We start from the raw sequence: 16,615 nt of genomic DNA on the forward strand, positions 1-16,615 counted from the left end.
AATGCCTATGTGCTCAAGTTCCAATAAAAATCTTTATTTTTTATATATTCTGCTACAAATTCCTGTTGTTTCTTGCATGCATAGTTTCACACAGTTAAGACACATAAAATCACAAAGTAAGATTTCCCATTAGAGGAATATCTTAACTTTAAAGCATGCATATTCCCATTTGTCCATGTATGAACAGACAAATGATCATTTTTGCCACCCAGGGGAACCAACCAGCATTTCAAACACCCATTTAAAAAATATAATCCAATTATAAATCATATATCATGGATTGATGCGTACTTATGCGTTAGACTGAATAAGACTCAAATTATGTTTTGTAAACTTTCTTTGGCCTTTTTTTTGTGTGCATAAAGAGATGATATCCTGCTACTTTACAAACACTTAATAGTGGTGTGAAGCAAATTGTTGTTTTTTCCTTATCATGCTGGGGAGAGGGGGTTTGGAGGAAGTTGATTGTTCATGACATTTTGACGTAAAAAGAAATGTTAAATGTTGAGCTGTTGCAACAGTGTTGAAATGTCTTCTGTACTGTTCTTTAGATCCATTAAACTCACAAAACCCCAACAAATAAATACAAATTTCAAAGACCTCTGCTAAGAAGCATTGACATAATCTCTCTCTCATGTAGAGCTTACACCTTCGGTTTGATAATTTACCAATGAGAATGAAGGTGTTGATGATTGGTCAATCTCAGAGTATTCATGCAAAGTAATATTCAGAATAAGCGAAACACATGAAATCAAATAAGTAAAAGATGCAACTCACTGTACACAGAGAGATTTTTTTTGCAGATGAAGGTGTCTTTTGCACACTGAAAATGACATGTATATCACAGTAAGGTAGGTATAATGTTATTAAGAACTGCATCAGTGCTACATTACACAAAATTACAAAACAGTACTGGCTTTTCTTTACCAGGGTTTGACAGTAGCCATAAAGGACATCTTACATTTATAGTGAAGGCTGGAGAGAAACATCAGAACGCACAAAAACACAAACACAAAGCCTTAACATGATCGCATAAGATATTGCCATATTGCCATATGTTATGTGCTTAAGATGTCCTCTGCATTAGAAAATGATGTGCTGTGTAGGTTTGGCTTTTTGCTGGCATTTTGTTGTTTAAAGTACATCTTATTTACTGCTACATTTATTCATTTTGATGATACTTTGAGCTTAACAACTCAAACACTCTTTACAAGGAGTCAACAGCCACATCAGCATTAGAAATGTTGTTATTACTTAAGGAAATGTGCTTTCTGAAAATATACTTTGTAAAAGCCAGAAATGCAGCTGTTGGTTTTGTTTATGCTTGAAGAAACAGCAGCTGCATAAAATCAACAGAGTCACTCCCGGCTGTAGTCGTCAGCCTTTGTGCTTCAGCGTGGCAGTTTCAGGGCAGGGTTGATATGTTTTTGTTTTCCTTGTACATTGACAGTTCAGAAGTTCAACATCCAACAGGACTCTGTGCTCGTCTTTCTCCTCTTCTTCTTCTTCCTGCAGCAGCAGTATCCAGAATCCATGTGTGGGTTTTAACTCTGATGAATAGCTGTCCGGAAACTCATCGAGACATCATCCGCACAAATTCTGAAAATGAAAGTAAAAGGCAGTTTGTTAGCACCAGCGCCCACTTTAGTAAACAGAACTCTGCTTTTTAGTGATTTATGGCTGGGTGGATATGTAGGGAGGCCCAACTGCTTGCTCAGAAAGAGACACTTCACAGATTAATAGTGACCAGTTCTTGTGACAGTAAGTGCTCAAACAAGTTTCATTTCTTCTTTCCAAAGGGACTTTTATTTTAGTATGAGATTTGTTTGCAACTGGATGTGCATGGTTTAATTTTAAAGTATTATGTTTCTGTTCATTTAAGATTCAGGTTTACTTAACCATCCCAGTTAACGACAGCAGAAGAAAGATTCCTTACTTGTAACTTGTGCACACTTTCTGCACACAGTATGTCGAGGAAATGTGAAATCATGTTGTGAAAAGCAGCAGTAGTTTCTAATATTTTCATCCCTGACAGCCTGTTTGCATCTTTTTCTCTGTGGGTAATCTATGAGGTGACATAATCCCTTGGTAGGGAGATAATCTGACAGACAGTCCTGCTGCCTTCATCCCTTCACCTAGCTATCAGCAGTGTGTTGGGATAACTGCTACACACATGTTTGGACTTTTGGCTTTTGCTTTGAAATGTGCATGTGTCACACAGAGTGATGCAAGTAGGAAGACAACCAACATATGAGGCTCAGCACACATTGACATGTGTTGTGCTGGATTCATTTAAAAGTATGCTTTCACATACTGCATCGGATTCTTTACCTTCAAAGTCCACGTGTCCGTCTCCGTTAAGGTCGATGTCTCGCAGTATGTCCTCCAGATCTCTGTGTCCAACCTGAAACAGTCAGGTTGTGGTGAATGTGTGTGGCTCATTGATTAGACAACATGATTGATGGAGAGTTACGAACGGGAGGACAGACTCTCCCAGCAGCTATGTACCTGTTGTCCTAAAAGTTTTTTCATGGCTTCTCTGAGTTCGGCTGTGCTGATCTGGCCATCACCATTAGTGTCAAACTGAGGTTAAAAAAAAAAACGGGCAAAAACAGATAAAGCATTAAACAGAATGGAGCCATAACTAGAACAAAAAACTCTCTTAGTCTCTTGTCTTTTAAATCCCAAAGTTTACCCCACCAACTGTCATTATTTGTTTTTTTAATTACCAAAATACATGTTGAACATCCTACTAAAAAAATATATTTTTTTGTTTGACTTTATGTTTTATTTTGGTTTTAGCTCATTAATTCATTTTTTTTAAATCTATAAGACAGCCCAGGTTCAAACCTGACATGTGGCTCCTTTCATTCCCCATCATCTCTGTCCCCAATTTCCAAAGATAAACATTGTCCTGTCTCTCAATAAAGGCATAAAAAAAATAAAACTGTACTCATTTTAATTCAACATTCCACCCTGGTGTTCTTAACTTCATTTAAAAAAAAAAAAAAAAAAAAACCTTTCAATGCTATTCTAAACATGTCTGAATGTCCCGCGGGATCAATAATCCATCCATCCAATCTCCTCACCTCCTTAAAAGCATCCCTCAGCTCTTTGACCCCAATCATATCTGCAGTCTCAGCCAGAAGTTTTGGCCCCATGAGCTCTACAAAGTCCTCAAAGTCGACGTGTCCTCCCACTGTTCGAAGGGATTGAAAAGCAAAAAGGAAGCTGCAATAATCTCAAGGACAAAATGACACTGCTTTGTATTGGTGATAAAGCCTGAGACATATTTGCTCTGAAAGTTAATAACTCAAGCTTTCTGCAATGACATCATGAGAAGCTGGATGTTTTTTTTCCAATCTATTTCATACACACTTTAAAATGAAACACACTTACAGTTCATGTTGATCTGCTGACTCAGTTCAATCAGCTCCATCTCTGTTGGCATGTAGCCCATCGTTCTCATGCAGTTTCCCAGGTCTTTACAGCCGATGAACCCGTCTTTATCTTTGTCGAACTCTTTGAATGCTTCACGCAGCTCTGAGACCAACAGAGATAGGGTATGAACGTGTGACCGATGTGACAATTACGATAAATTTGGATTATTTTGACATCCCTCGTCATCCTGAAATATAATATGACATACCATCCATTTCTTCTGGCCTCAACTCTCGGTCCTGTAAAGGATCAGAGTGCAAGGTTAGTCCACATACTGCTGATATTTTGAAATTAGGCCAGTGTGCAGCATTCCTCTCACAATGTGATGCTGTAAAAAAAAAAAAAAAAAAAAAGCAACTACAGGTACGTGTCGCAGCAGAGTGCCAGGAGCCTGCAGGTTTCCCTCCAGTCAGACAGGAAGAGCTTAGCAGTGAGATCACCTGCGGAAGAAAACCTGCAGACCTCTGGCACTCTGCGACACTGAAGAAAAATAACACATTAGATATAGGGATAAAAAAAATAAATGTATTTATATTTGTCAAAAGGAACCAATACCATTCAGTTTATCTGTAGTGTAGGTGTATGTGTCAAGAATTATTAAAATGCAGAGACAAAGGAAAGTCAGAAAGTATCCGGCAGCTCCTGTGTTTGCCAGTCAATTCAATTAAAAAGACTCTTGAATCTGGATCCCGTCATCCGTTAGTCATGTGAGAGCTTGTTAGAACAATCAATAAAACAAGAGTAATCTAAGATAAAGAACTCAACATCCCTGTTTTCTTGAATAAAAAGGCCTTGAAAACTAAGAAATTATCCTTATGTAAATAGAATCCCTGTCATCACCAATCCACCTCTTTATTAACCCTTCTTCCTGCTACAAATGTCCACTATCTTTATGATTGATACAGTCTCATGCATGAACACAGTCACACACTCACACCATTCTAAGCAGCAAATAATCTGTATAAAAAAGTGATTAATGTAGTAAACATACCATCTTCTCAGCTTCATCACGCTTGTGTACATGCTTTACAGTATGTGCTATTCTCCTACACGTTCATGGCATGTTCTTGTTAATGTGCATGTGCATGTGCTTTGTGCTAATCTCTTGCTTTGCATGCACATGATGATGTCTGGACTTACGTACAGCCTGCCGGCTCTCAGCGAAGCCCTTGCGTAGAAAGATGCATGCAGGCCCCAGTACGTTGTGCATGTTGCCTCCGTTCTGGGCCATGGCTATTAGTGGCTCAAGATAGGCCCCCCCAGAGCCCCCCTCCTCACAGGACTGCACTGCTTTGTAGTTCTTCTTCTGGTCCTAGAGCAGCATCCCGGGCGGGGGGCCAGACACGGGAGCAGGGGCAAAGACAGGGGTAGAGACCGTGACTAAGAATGTGGCAGCATGGTGTCAACAAGGTGGGGGGAGGGGGTGGTGTTGATGGAAGGAAAGAGGGTGTGAGGGGAGTCAAAAGCAGGATCAGAGGTGACAAACATATGTCTGTCAGTCAGGGTGAGGTTTGGAGTCAGGTCATGTTGGAGTAAACCCCCCCCCGAGTCAGAGGTTGTAATTCATTATGACAAGAGCAACTGATGCCTTCCATGAATGTGTCTGTGGGTCACAATTCTGCACCACAGGATATTAAAAGCCACAATTGAATGTGTTATAATAAATAATGCTAATGGTGGAGTTTCGATGCAACGCCTCTTTTATGTCACACTGACTCGTTAAAAAACAATCTTTACGTTATTTTATTCATCTTTCTTAAACACATTTGTTGTCTTAATTACTATTACAGATGATTAAAACCTATGATTCTAGTTCTGTAATTTCAACTGCTAGTCTAACGGTTATAACATTCACTGATTAAAGTAACTCCTGAGATCAGGGAGCTTTTGCTCAAGATCATATGGGTCAAGAAACACCAGCAGTAAGATGATCAAACATCTGTAAAAGAAACCCTGGGTCAGATCTATTTGCAAATGAATATGAAGGTAAAATGACATGTTTCAATGAGTGTTCAGAGCCCAACTCCCCGATCCAAATGTAACATAATTATCATACATGTGTGCAAAAAGTTTCCATATGATTAGTTATTAACACCCACACTTAGAGTACACTTTCATTTTTAACACCAAATAAAGAACTCTGATCATACCTAACTGTGATATGATCATGTCACAGAATTATCTTTCAACACCCACGTTACTGGTAGTAGGGAACTACAGCATCTACGTGGGCACACTATAAACCTAGAACACATGACTAATAAAACAGTCTAAAATATACTGGTGGTAGAAATACTGCATGTGCAGTCTCTGCATGGTCTAAGGGTTTTAAAAGATGACAGTTTATTTACAAGTCTCATGTTGAGGTAAATACGGATGTTAGCAAAGTTTTTTTGTGTGCATATTTTAAAGTGATTGTGTCATGCAGAAGATGAGGCTGAAGTTCAGCCAGCCATTTAATTATAATCACCAATTAGCCAATCAACCAGGGGCCAAAAGTTGCTTTCATAGCACTGATCCCAATTACAGGGAGAGCTACAGGTTAATTAAAAATGGGAAATCACTGCCTGCCAGTAGACATAAAAAAGGTTACTGTAAATAAGCCAAATACAGCCTGACCATTGTTCTGACTAATATTCAACTTACAGAGCATAAAAGCCTTATCTTCGGTTAAAGGCAGAAAACACCAGAGACTGTTAGAAATGTTCGACTATATCCTACACATTTGCCAAGCAAATATGAACTGAGTTCAAAGCTAATAATCTCTTCCTGTAATAAAACATGAACATTTTGCCAAGTCTTCAATAACTGCAGTTTATCATCCAATTCAGAGGTGGAAAATCCAGATAAAGCAAGTGAAGTGGCCCAACTGTCACAGTGAATTACCAAGAAAACATCTCTGTTGCTGCTCAAATCTCTCAGATATGAGCTACTACCAATCTTCAAATGTTTTTTTGTTTTTTTACAGTAACATAAAACATCGACATGAATACATAATGACAATTGAATATTCATACAAATACATGAAAATGTACACATTGTTTGCTCTACAAATGACCTTCACTTTCCATCTGTTACTGTGCCAATTCGAGCATTCCCACAGTCTCCACCGCAGGAACGGATGCCCACTGGGTAATCTGACCAAGTGATGCATGGAGCAAAACTGTCTTTGGGTACAACGTGCCAAAGAAGTACTACGAATGCCCTGCGCTTATAGTTATATAATGAATTTAAAAAATATATATTAATAGTCCTGGAGCAGGGTCAGAAAATAGATGAAGAAACTCTAGCACTCCAACCCAATTCTGCACAGATGGTATCAACAGTTACTTGTCATACTGGGCTTCCTCAAGGGTGTGCAGCTGCTCATATGAAGTCAAATATATTTGCACGGATGTCTGCCTATAAGACTGAGGATCTATTCAAGCGCACGATGAAGGGCAGCAGATGCAAGAGATGTTTCGAATGAACCGAGGTTATCTTGTTGAGCCTTTGCGGATTTGGACGCTTATATCTCAATCATGCATTATTCTTGTTATATAAAAGACTCAGTTTTTCCAATTTTACTATTCTGATGTCACTGAAGCAGCACACCAGTTTGCAGCATTTTTGTTGACTGGTCACCATTCACAGGAGCAGATTTATACTTACTGAAGTTTGATTGAAATTGGCCTGCTCCGAATCTAACTGAACATTAAGTAGCACCAACTGACCACATCCTCTGACCTTTGTCTAAAAAGGTTTCCAGGGAAAGCTACAACGCACTAATGAACACAGAAAGTACTTGTATCCAAATAAAGACATAATAAGATGCAAACTGTAGGCTAATGTCACTGCAACTCATAAAGTGCAAGCAGAAGGACCTTTAAAGAAAACCAAAAACACTCACACATTAAGCCTTTCTGTTGGCAAACGCTAAATGCTATACACTTCCAGTATTCTCAAATTTGCTCAGACTCCAGTAACACAAAATGCAGGTAAACAGTTTGTTAATGAACCAGTCAGACAACACAAAGGGTTTTTAGTCAGTACATGTCCAGTCGGTCAGGTTTGGGACACACCATGAGACAAACATGCATCAACACTCAGGGGGATTCAGGGAGAATGAAAAAGCCTCAGAGCGGACCTTACCTTCTTGGTGAAAATTTTAAGCGACTTTACAGAGTTGCCCATTGCAAACAGAAAATCCTTCCTGGTTTTATGTTTTTTCTTTAACTTTGTTGGTGTGGGTGTATATGCCTGTACGTGTATGCATGTGTGTTTGCGTGTGTTCCGGGGGCATGCATGGGAATAGGGGTGATCAGAAAGGGGGAGAGGGTTCAAAGGGTCATTGGCTAATATAAGAGGACATTTGGGAAAAGGCAGGGAGAGGAGGAGAGGTATCATAGGAGGTAGGGAGGAGAGGACGGATGAGTGTACGGGGAGGACCTAGTGGTGAGGACGCTGGGAGGGACGAGGGGAGGGGACACTGAGACAAAGGAGGAAATATGTAAACAGGAACAAAGACAGAATCGGAACAACACAGAGATAAGCGAGGGAGAGGAAGCATGCATGCAATCAGAGCGAGATGCAAGCGCCAAGAGGAGGAAAAGCAAGATTGCTTATTCATTCCATCCTCTCTCCTACAGTGTATTTCCTCCCTCCCCTCTACCCTCTCTCTCTCTCTCTCTCTCTCTCACTCTCTCTCTCTCTCTCCCTGTCGGTCTGTCTCTCTCTTGCTCTTTTTTCCTTACTATCTTCCCCCCCCCCCCAGTTTTTAAATCATCTACGCGAATGACAGAAGAATCCAGTTCGGACAAGCATATTACCTTCCCCTGAGCGAGAAGATGGAGACACTAATCCAAACATGCGTGCACACGCGTATACACAAGCACACTCTTACACACACACACACATACACTTGATTAAACACACAGGGATGTGGGGCTGTGGAGCTAAAAATATAACACACGCTCACTCTTTTTCGCCCCCTACTCTCTCATCTTTCCCCATTCTTCCCAAAGCATCCTCTCTCTCCTCTCTCTCTCTCTCTCTCTCCCACCCCCCCCCTCTCTCTCTCTGACACACACATGTAGATGTAACACAAAGTCATGTTAAGCTTGAAGGGCATGGACTCAGTTCAAAGGCAAAAATTTGGATCCTCAACCACAAAGGATGCAAACCAAAACACGTGCAAATGCAAACACAGACACACAAACACACAGCCAAAAATGCTCTCTCTCATTTTCTTTCATCCACACATATTTAATGGGATGTACTATATTTGAAGAAGTGAGTGCTTCCAAAGATAGAACCCCTCTAAAAGCAGCAGTGTACAGTAACAACAGGCAGTTATATTTGTATTATATGTACTTGCACTTATACTCGACCGCATGGACTCAATGACCCGTACAACTCAAACAGGCAGACAGACAGCAAGAGCCCTAACATCTCACATATGTGGTGTAGACAGGTACAAATCAAATCACACCAGTGGGCGATTGAATCTTAACACAAGGTCAGGGTAAACACACTTCTTTTATACATAAAGCACGTTTATAGAAGTTTGATTTTAAAGGAAGAATGCGCACATTTTTGATCCAGTGGATGTCACCTTTGAGCACCAGCATGAAACTAAAACAGACTGCTGTTTAGCGCACCTTCGCTATCCTAACACACCATAATTAAGCACCGTTGAGCGCAAGCAGCGGGCAAAATTGTGCTCGAGCTGCAATTGCCTGTGGCCTGCATTGTTGTGTTAGCAGGCTAATGTTAGCACACTTTGGTGTGTGGTCCTGGCTTCATGTTGTACATACATTGACACGGAATGACCGTGATCTAAAGACACTTACGTGACATCCAAATAAGCAGTGAGTATGTAATCCTTCTTTTCTCTAGTCCTTGACTAAAACCGCTTTATATGCAAGGCCATCCTGTCCATTTAAACATGATGTAAAAATGGCTCCTACAACAATACAGCTGGCGCTTCTCACTCATTGTAGACAGTCATGACTCAGAGAGGCATTTACTGAGGACAAACTTGATTTCTGTGTAAAATGTCGCACATTCTTCCTTTTAAGAAGGCGTTTCAAGGATGAAACTGAATTTGCTAGCTTAATGCATTGCTTGCAGCGACTGCAGCACTATAGCTATACTATAACGTGTAATGGAGTGTTTTCCCATTGTATCCTTGTTACTTTACTCAAGAGAGACTGCTAATTTTTTTATAATTTACAAATGGTTTCCACAAAAAGTCAAAATACCTTTTCTTTACAGCCTGTTTCTAGTTTCTTCTTCATATTTTCCATACTGAGACATGGCTTCCTATCAATGCTGTTGTTGTGTTGTCATAAAATTGTACTGGTACATTTGTATTTTATTGTCATACAAATCAATACAGCCTGACCTTCACAGTAAATCTCTGCACAGACGTCATTCTACAGAGCTAAGGTCAAGCATCCAGGAGAAGTTAGGACATGCGAAACACATTTTCCAGTGAAGATTAACTCTTGTGTTTCATCCTCCACTGTCGACGAGACTAAATCACAACACACAGTGTAAAACCTCAAATTAGCTTTGTTACCAGCAGTATTCTCTCCTGAGCTGACTTCCGTGGCGACAATTTCTACTCTGTTAAACATCCTCGTTTCGTCTCTCCTACGCGACCTTGTCTATTCTGTGATTTTAATAAACACATTCACTCTGGAGTTGCCGCTGATCTCGCTCCTATTCAATATCTGCGCTTCTCGTCTGTGCGGTTCTGAGAATGATTCATCCAGCCTCTCACCGCAGGCTCATTGTGAACTTCAGAACACATCAGACATCAGACACAGGAGCCGTCAGCTCTCATAATGTCACAGTGTATAGTGGGCACGGCCATGAGATCTATTCCTCCCCATATCCCTCTCTGTCTCTCTCTCTCTCTCTCTGTCTCTCTCTCTCTCTCCCAGGCTGTATCCCTCGCCCTCTCACACTAACACAGACACACACTTTACACTTTTACATAACTGCTTACACACTACATACCAACAGGACATTTATCTGGATATTAATACGTTTATTAGAACGAGATTTTTGCTTATTTATCAACACACAATGCTCTAAAATCTATGTGGGGAATCCTTAAAAGGAAATATAAATAATTACTCACTTTAATGATGATTTTGAGGTCAAATATAATCCTGTTTCAACCACTGCCATCAAACGTGTTCAATGAGCTGAGAGACGTTCAAGGGGGAACTGATGGATTGATGTATTAATAACAAGCTCACATGACCTTGCCATCAAAATGGCAATTATTGTTTTGTTATCATGGATCCAAAGTATCTCAGATATATTTTATTTTGGAGGCAAAGCAGAACAATGTATTTAATGCTCAAATGACGTAGTTCCTCCAATGAAATCTAATGAAGACAAAGGGAGATTTTTGCGCTTTTGTTTCTGACAGGCAGTCTAAAAAACAACGCACACTTGCGTCATCTTCTTGCAGAGCCTGGACGTCACAGTTTTATTCTGCATTTGATTCATTCTGTTCAGCTCAAACTTCGATTCTCATATTCTGGCATTTCAGTATCTTTTCATGTCGCAGGGAAAATATCAGCATCTTTCATACAAGTGGTTCAACCTCTGTTGATTTTCTTCTGACTGATTTGTATTCCCTGCTCCTCCTTAGACTCCCTCTCTCCCAGTGATACTCCCTCTCAGCCTCAGGTTCTACATAAATATTTAGCATCATCACACACACACACGTGCACAGCGTGCAGTTGTACGCACACATACTTCTATTTCCCTGCCTAATCCCCATCTCAAAAGGGGATTTAAACCAAAGAGTGAATTTTCTACCTCCTTCTCTGCCGGCACTGATATAAAAATACCCATGTGGGTCTAAAAATAGCCGCTTACACTCTAGATATACTTGAGGCATATGCTGGCATGAACATGATGGCGCTGCTCTCTTTGCACTCCGATCTTTCTCCTCATTTCCCTCCTGTTTCACTCCCTCTCAGACATCCTCAAGGGCAGCGTGACCCCAGCAGAGGAAAGAGGAATAATAGAGACGGCTGATTTTGTATGAGCAGCAGAAAAAAAAAGAGCAGAAATGGCAGACAGGAAATGTAAGTGACTGTGAGGTGAGTAACAGGAAACCAGGCGAGAAAGTGAGGGGCTGATCTGTGCATTTGGACCTTTCCTCACATTGTCCTCAGAGGAGTCAGGAGACGAGCAGGAAAGTGAGAATTTGTTTTATGTAAGAATCATCAGGCCTGCCAGCAAAGTCTGTCTTTTCCTGTGTTGTTCTGTGTCCTTCCCCTGATTTATCCGATTGTCTCGCTTCCTTCACTTTCTTTTCCTGCTCTTTCACTTCTCTTGTCTCACTGATGTGACACTCGAGGCTGTTACTCTCTCAATCACACACACACTCTGAGACCAGGCCTATTAGTACAAGCAGTGCTTGCTCCCTCTGCTGGTTCACACACACTTCCTTTAATCCAAAGCTAATTTAAAATGAAAATTGCTATCTACTTAGTAATACATTTATCTGCAGTAAAACAGAATTTGAATAAGCGCTCTGTCCTGAAATCTCCAGATTTCCAGTAAGGACTCTGAAAGCAAGGTCACTGAAGGTCATGAAAAAATGAGTGCTTGTTCCGAATCTCTTAGAACACAAACTAAATTTCTACTGGGACAAAAACAATCATGCTCTGTCCTTGAATAAGGCGTCTTGTGTAACCTCAATAGTTTCAAGAATCTTCACAATACAAAAGCTTTATCAGAAAAAAAATCACAGCATCAAAATCTGAGTCACAGAGCTGCAAAACACATTCAAAACACAGCTAACGTAGCTCCTTATCCAAACTCCCAAACTAGAATTTTTATAATCATGATATCTTTTATGACTATTATAGTGCTGCACATGTTTCTTTATTGTCCCCTTTTTTAAATTTGCTCCTTCATGTAACGTGCCTGCCAAATTATTAGCATTTTCACACACACACACACACACAAAAAAACCTTTCCTCCTCCAGTCTTCCATAATCAGGTCTTGATGTTCTATTTTTAGCTTCTTCCACTGGCAGCGAGTGAGTTCTGTAAAGAACTGCATGCAGATCTTGATGTTACATAAGAAAATGTGAAATGAGACAATTTGTAGTGTGGAATATCTCACCCCTGCATTCAGCGCAGACTATACCACATCTATTCATGCAGCATTAAAGGCTGTTATTGTGACTGCACACTGACTAGAATAAAACAGCTTGGGTAAGATTCTGAGCAGGTGCAAAAATATGCATCCTTAAACTGTTTAAATCTACTATTTTCTCTTTATTCTTTTTTTCACACAGACATCTTTGGCTCTTTCTCAATTCTTTCAAGTGGTGTTGACTCAGACATGTATACTCACTTTCGACAACTACATCTGATGACCTCATAGTGACATCACAGATAATCACTTTGTAGCTAAATTCTAATGTGTGGGTTTAAGTTATTATGTTATTAAGTAGTTGTCATTAATAAAAATGTACAACAGCACAACACTTAAGTCACTGTTCCAAGAAGCTGTAAGAATATCCACATTTCGGATCTATATGACAAACATCTGCTACTTCCACACACGTCAGCAGCTGCAGAGAGCTCATGTCGCACAGCGCTGAATGGATTTTGCCTCGCTGGAACCCCTAAGACTGATTGGAGCTCTGGCCTGGATTGAGAGGAGTTATTTCTGGAACACATTAGCGTTCAGGGAGGTAATTGTCTCCTCTTGAGCTTTTTATCACTCAGAGAGAGAAGGATTTCAATGAAACTAGAAAAAAAAAAGATGGCACTGTAGATTAATGTTCTGTACAGATCTGGGTAGAGTGCAGCATGTTGCAGAAAACCTAGTGGATTTGACATCGACATTCATTCAAAACCATCTATTTGGTCGTTTATTTTATTAGTTTTGAAGGTGGATTGCCTTTAATTTGAATGCTTATTTAACTATCCCTTCAGTGTGTATCCGTATAGGGAGATTGTTTTACTTACCTGTGTGTGTATTTGTGTGTTCCTGTATGTGACAGTGACAAGCTCTCTCTTCATTAGAAAGTTTTCCACACTGAGGAAAATTGATCCCCACGATGTGGCTCAGGTGACGGCTACAATGAAAGCGGTTGTTTTCATATTGGGATGCTTGACAGACTGCAGCCCCTCCACCATGAAGCTGATGGGACACCAGATACAAAACAGGAGCTATGATTTGGACTGCATGCATGCATCTATTTTTAATTGGCTAAACTGGAGTGAGTGAAGGTGCAGGCTATGAACCTACACCTACGAACACTAACCCCCCTTGTGCCCTAATGTTAAAAAAACAAGTGCCCTCTTAGGTGCCCCTGCGGTAGATAAAACATGATAAAGTGTCCTCTAGTGGGCCCTCTTAGTGGACACACTACCATCCTCAGCTGTGTATGTTTCTGAAATAAATGGTTAAATAGTAGTTCCTTGTGTGTTTTATCACAGATGTGTAGGAGTTGAAATTATATAATAAAAAGCACTTAATCATCACCAGGGTTTCTATCTATTTCACTATAAATGTATGATGACTTTTTGTGCACTGGTGCCCTACCGCATAGATTAGGTGCCCTTTTTTATCATTTTTGCCCATGACCCTCAAACATCCTGAGTCTGCCAGTGGTACCTTGCCACTCTCATAATGGATACAATGTGAAGATTAGATGTTGAGTCTACATTATTTTTATCTTGTAAAACTGATATTGGATTTGAACTCATTTCTAAGTTTTGTTAATTGGCTTTCTTATATATATTTTTTTGTAATATTTTCCTAACTTTTGGCTTTGCATCTTTAACTGTCTAAATTGGAGGAATTATCCCTAAATCTCCAGATTAATAGCATCCATTAAGGTCTTTCATTTTCATTTTTGGGTGTTTTTCTTTGTGTTTTTTTTTGTTTGCTTTCGTTTTATAGGGGATCATACATGGTCACAAAATCAATTTATATTGACAATAACAAATGGTAACTTTGTATCAATTAAACAAAATGACTGTACATTAGTGTCAACAGAACTAGTTTTGTTTAATATATAAGACTTATTCAGTTAAAAGACTTAGCATTATGTTAAAGCGTCCCTATTTTCTGGAAATGGAGAACATTTGAGGAAAAACAAGCTGAATTATGGAAATAGATTTTTGTGCCAGTTCTAGCTAAATGTTCTATATTCATGATGATGCTGCTGCTCGATTATATAGCTACTTTGCAGCTTCAAATTTTGCCCTCTGCATTCTTCTGAAATCACCCACAAGTCAAATGCATTAGTGAGCCATGAGTAAAAATGAAGTGCTTCCATTTTGCTGCATTGTATTTCAAAGGAAAAAGAGAAAATCTAAATATGGATTTTGTGCACTGAAAGGGTTAAAAAAAATAAAATAATAATCAAATGCATATTGATGTGTGTAAATTGGAGCAGCTTTTTGAGCCGTTTCAAAACTTTAAATCCCATTTATTCCCACTCACCTGCCCAAAGACGGACTTCACGATGGGATGCAGACTGGAATCATACTCAGACGGGGTCGCGCTCAGTCTTTTTGCTTTGCGCCTGGAGGAGGGCTGGACAGGTGCGCTGGTGGCAGGAGGATCCGAGCTAAGACTTGAGGAGGACCCGGTGATCACTCTCTCTCTGGGTTCGAAGAAGAGAGCCGCCTCGTCCTCTTGTTTGGGATAGGATGGAGTCGGAGAGGTCCTCTTGTCCTGCCGGGGGCCGCTCTGCTGAGGCTGCTCACCTCTGGAGGAGTCGTGGTGATGATGCGGGTGTTTAGACCTGGAGGACTTGGTGCGTTCCTTATGATGCCGACTCATCCTGTGCCTTACGTCCTCGTGTGCGTAACCATCATCCAGGTGGCTCTGCTGCCGGTGTGAGTGGCTCTTCTGCGCGCGGTGATCACCCATATTTCTAGACTCTGATTGTCTCGGTTGGCAGAGTGGTCTCTGAGCGCTAGTTTCGCACTCCTCCGTCCAGCCCGCATCCCCTCCGCCTCCAGCTCCGGCGGGATGCTGATGCTGAGTTCGGTTTCTTCGGTGATCATGAGGATCGTTATTTGAGTGCCCGGACCTGCGTTGAAGCCCCGAGGATCTGAGCAGAGAGGTGGTGGACTCGCTTTTAGGCAGAGAGCTCATGGTTCTCTGTGTCTTGCCTGTGAAGCGAAGTGAAGCTGCTGGAGGCTGGAGGTCGAGTTACAGGAGAGGAAGGAGGTCCTCGATCCGCCACGTGCAGGTGTTCATCTGCAGCCAGCGGCACCCGCACTCTAATCTACATCCACACACTCCACCATCACTGTTAAAGTTGATGAAGGTGAAGCAGCAGCTGATCTGTCACTCAGGCGGTCAGTATGACGCTTCATGGGGGCTCCGCTAACTTTGGCTGACAGCTGCACTGTTTTGAGCTGGCGCGTGCATGCCACGCAGTTCAAACGCAGAGTTCATTAAGACCCACGTCACTGCAGATCATTTCTCCCACAATGAACTGCTTGATTGCTGCTCTTTCATTACGATATCATTGCAGAACTCTGACAGGATCTAAATAACCGGCTTTCAGAAATACACCTTAATAAATCTTATAGGCATCAATAGAGAAAAGATCAGACACCACGAGAGGCACTCCAAACTCAAGTGGCTAGGGTGACGTCAGCGCCAGAGGACAGAAGTCCTTTTAAAGCATGTCAAAAGCACTTTTAGTATTCTTCTAATTGTAGTATTGAATAGTAACATAATCTTTTTGGATTGAACACCGTGGCAACGTGTATTCAGTCTGCACTGAGATAAACAAACCAGAAATGAGATCCATAAACCAGAAAAGAGGAAAAGAGAAGCAAATCAACAGCACAATAAAGTTTTTGATATTTGTCTCTTGTACCAAATCACTTTATGTGAGAAGATTTCTTCATCACCAAAAATAGCCATTAATTTGATCTCTTGTTTTTAAAAAAAGACAGTTTAATATCTCTCATGGAGGGAGGCAATTTCAGAGTTAATATTCAACTGCCATGGGTCCCAAGCAGTGATGTAGTGCAGGGTATATGCAGGTATATGCAGTATACCCTCTTGTTTTTCAGTCTCCATAGGGTATTCTAAATCTCCTCTGATTCACACCATTAATTGACTGACCATTTTCAGTAGGATGCTGCAATTTCTAGGATGGTGAAGGGATGA

At 40.7% G+C, this 16,615-nt stretch overlaps 1 protein-coding gene across 3 annotated transcripts; it reads right to left on the reverse strand.

Annotated features, from left to right (window-relative positions):
* Window positions 1–13: 13 nt before the first annotated feature.
* cabp1b (calcium binding protein 1b) lies at window positions 14–15,952 on the reverse strand. Of its 3 annotated transcripts, none has more exons than XM_020629920.2 (8): window positions 14,924–15,950; window positions 4,586–4,753; window positions 3,650–3,680; window positions 3,400–3,543; window positions 3,090–3,199; window positions 2,509–2,583; window positions 2,332–2,404; window positions 14–1,599 (listed from the first exon to the last, which is right to left on the reverse strand). In XM_020629920.2, exons 1-8 carry the CDS (start codon window positions 15,581–15,583, stop codon window positions 1,574–1,576), a joined length of 1,287 nt encoding a protein of 428 aa, XP_020485576.1. In that variant the 5' UTR covers window positions 15,584–15,950; the 3' UTR covers window positions 14–1,573. The 3 variants fall into 3 exon arrangements, with proteins under 3 accessions (XP_020485576.1, XP_020485578.1, XP_020485577.1); XM_020629922.2 differs by lacking the exon at window positions 14,924–15,950 and adding an exon at window positions 7,573–8,127; XM_020629921.3 differs by lacking the exon at window positions 4,586–4,753 and having other exon boundaries at window positions 14,924–15,952.
* Between the last annotated feature and the right edge of the window lie 663 nt (window positions 15,953–16,615).

The sequence above is a fragment of the Labrus bergylta genome, chromosome 17, assembly GCF_963930695.1.
Source record: "Labrus bergylta chromosome 17, fLabBer1.1, whole genome shotgun sequence".
Lineage (NCBI taxonomy): Eukaryota > Metazoa > Chordata > Actinopteri > Labriformes > Labridae > Labrus > Labrus bergylta.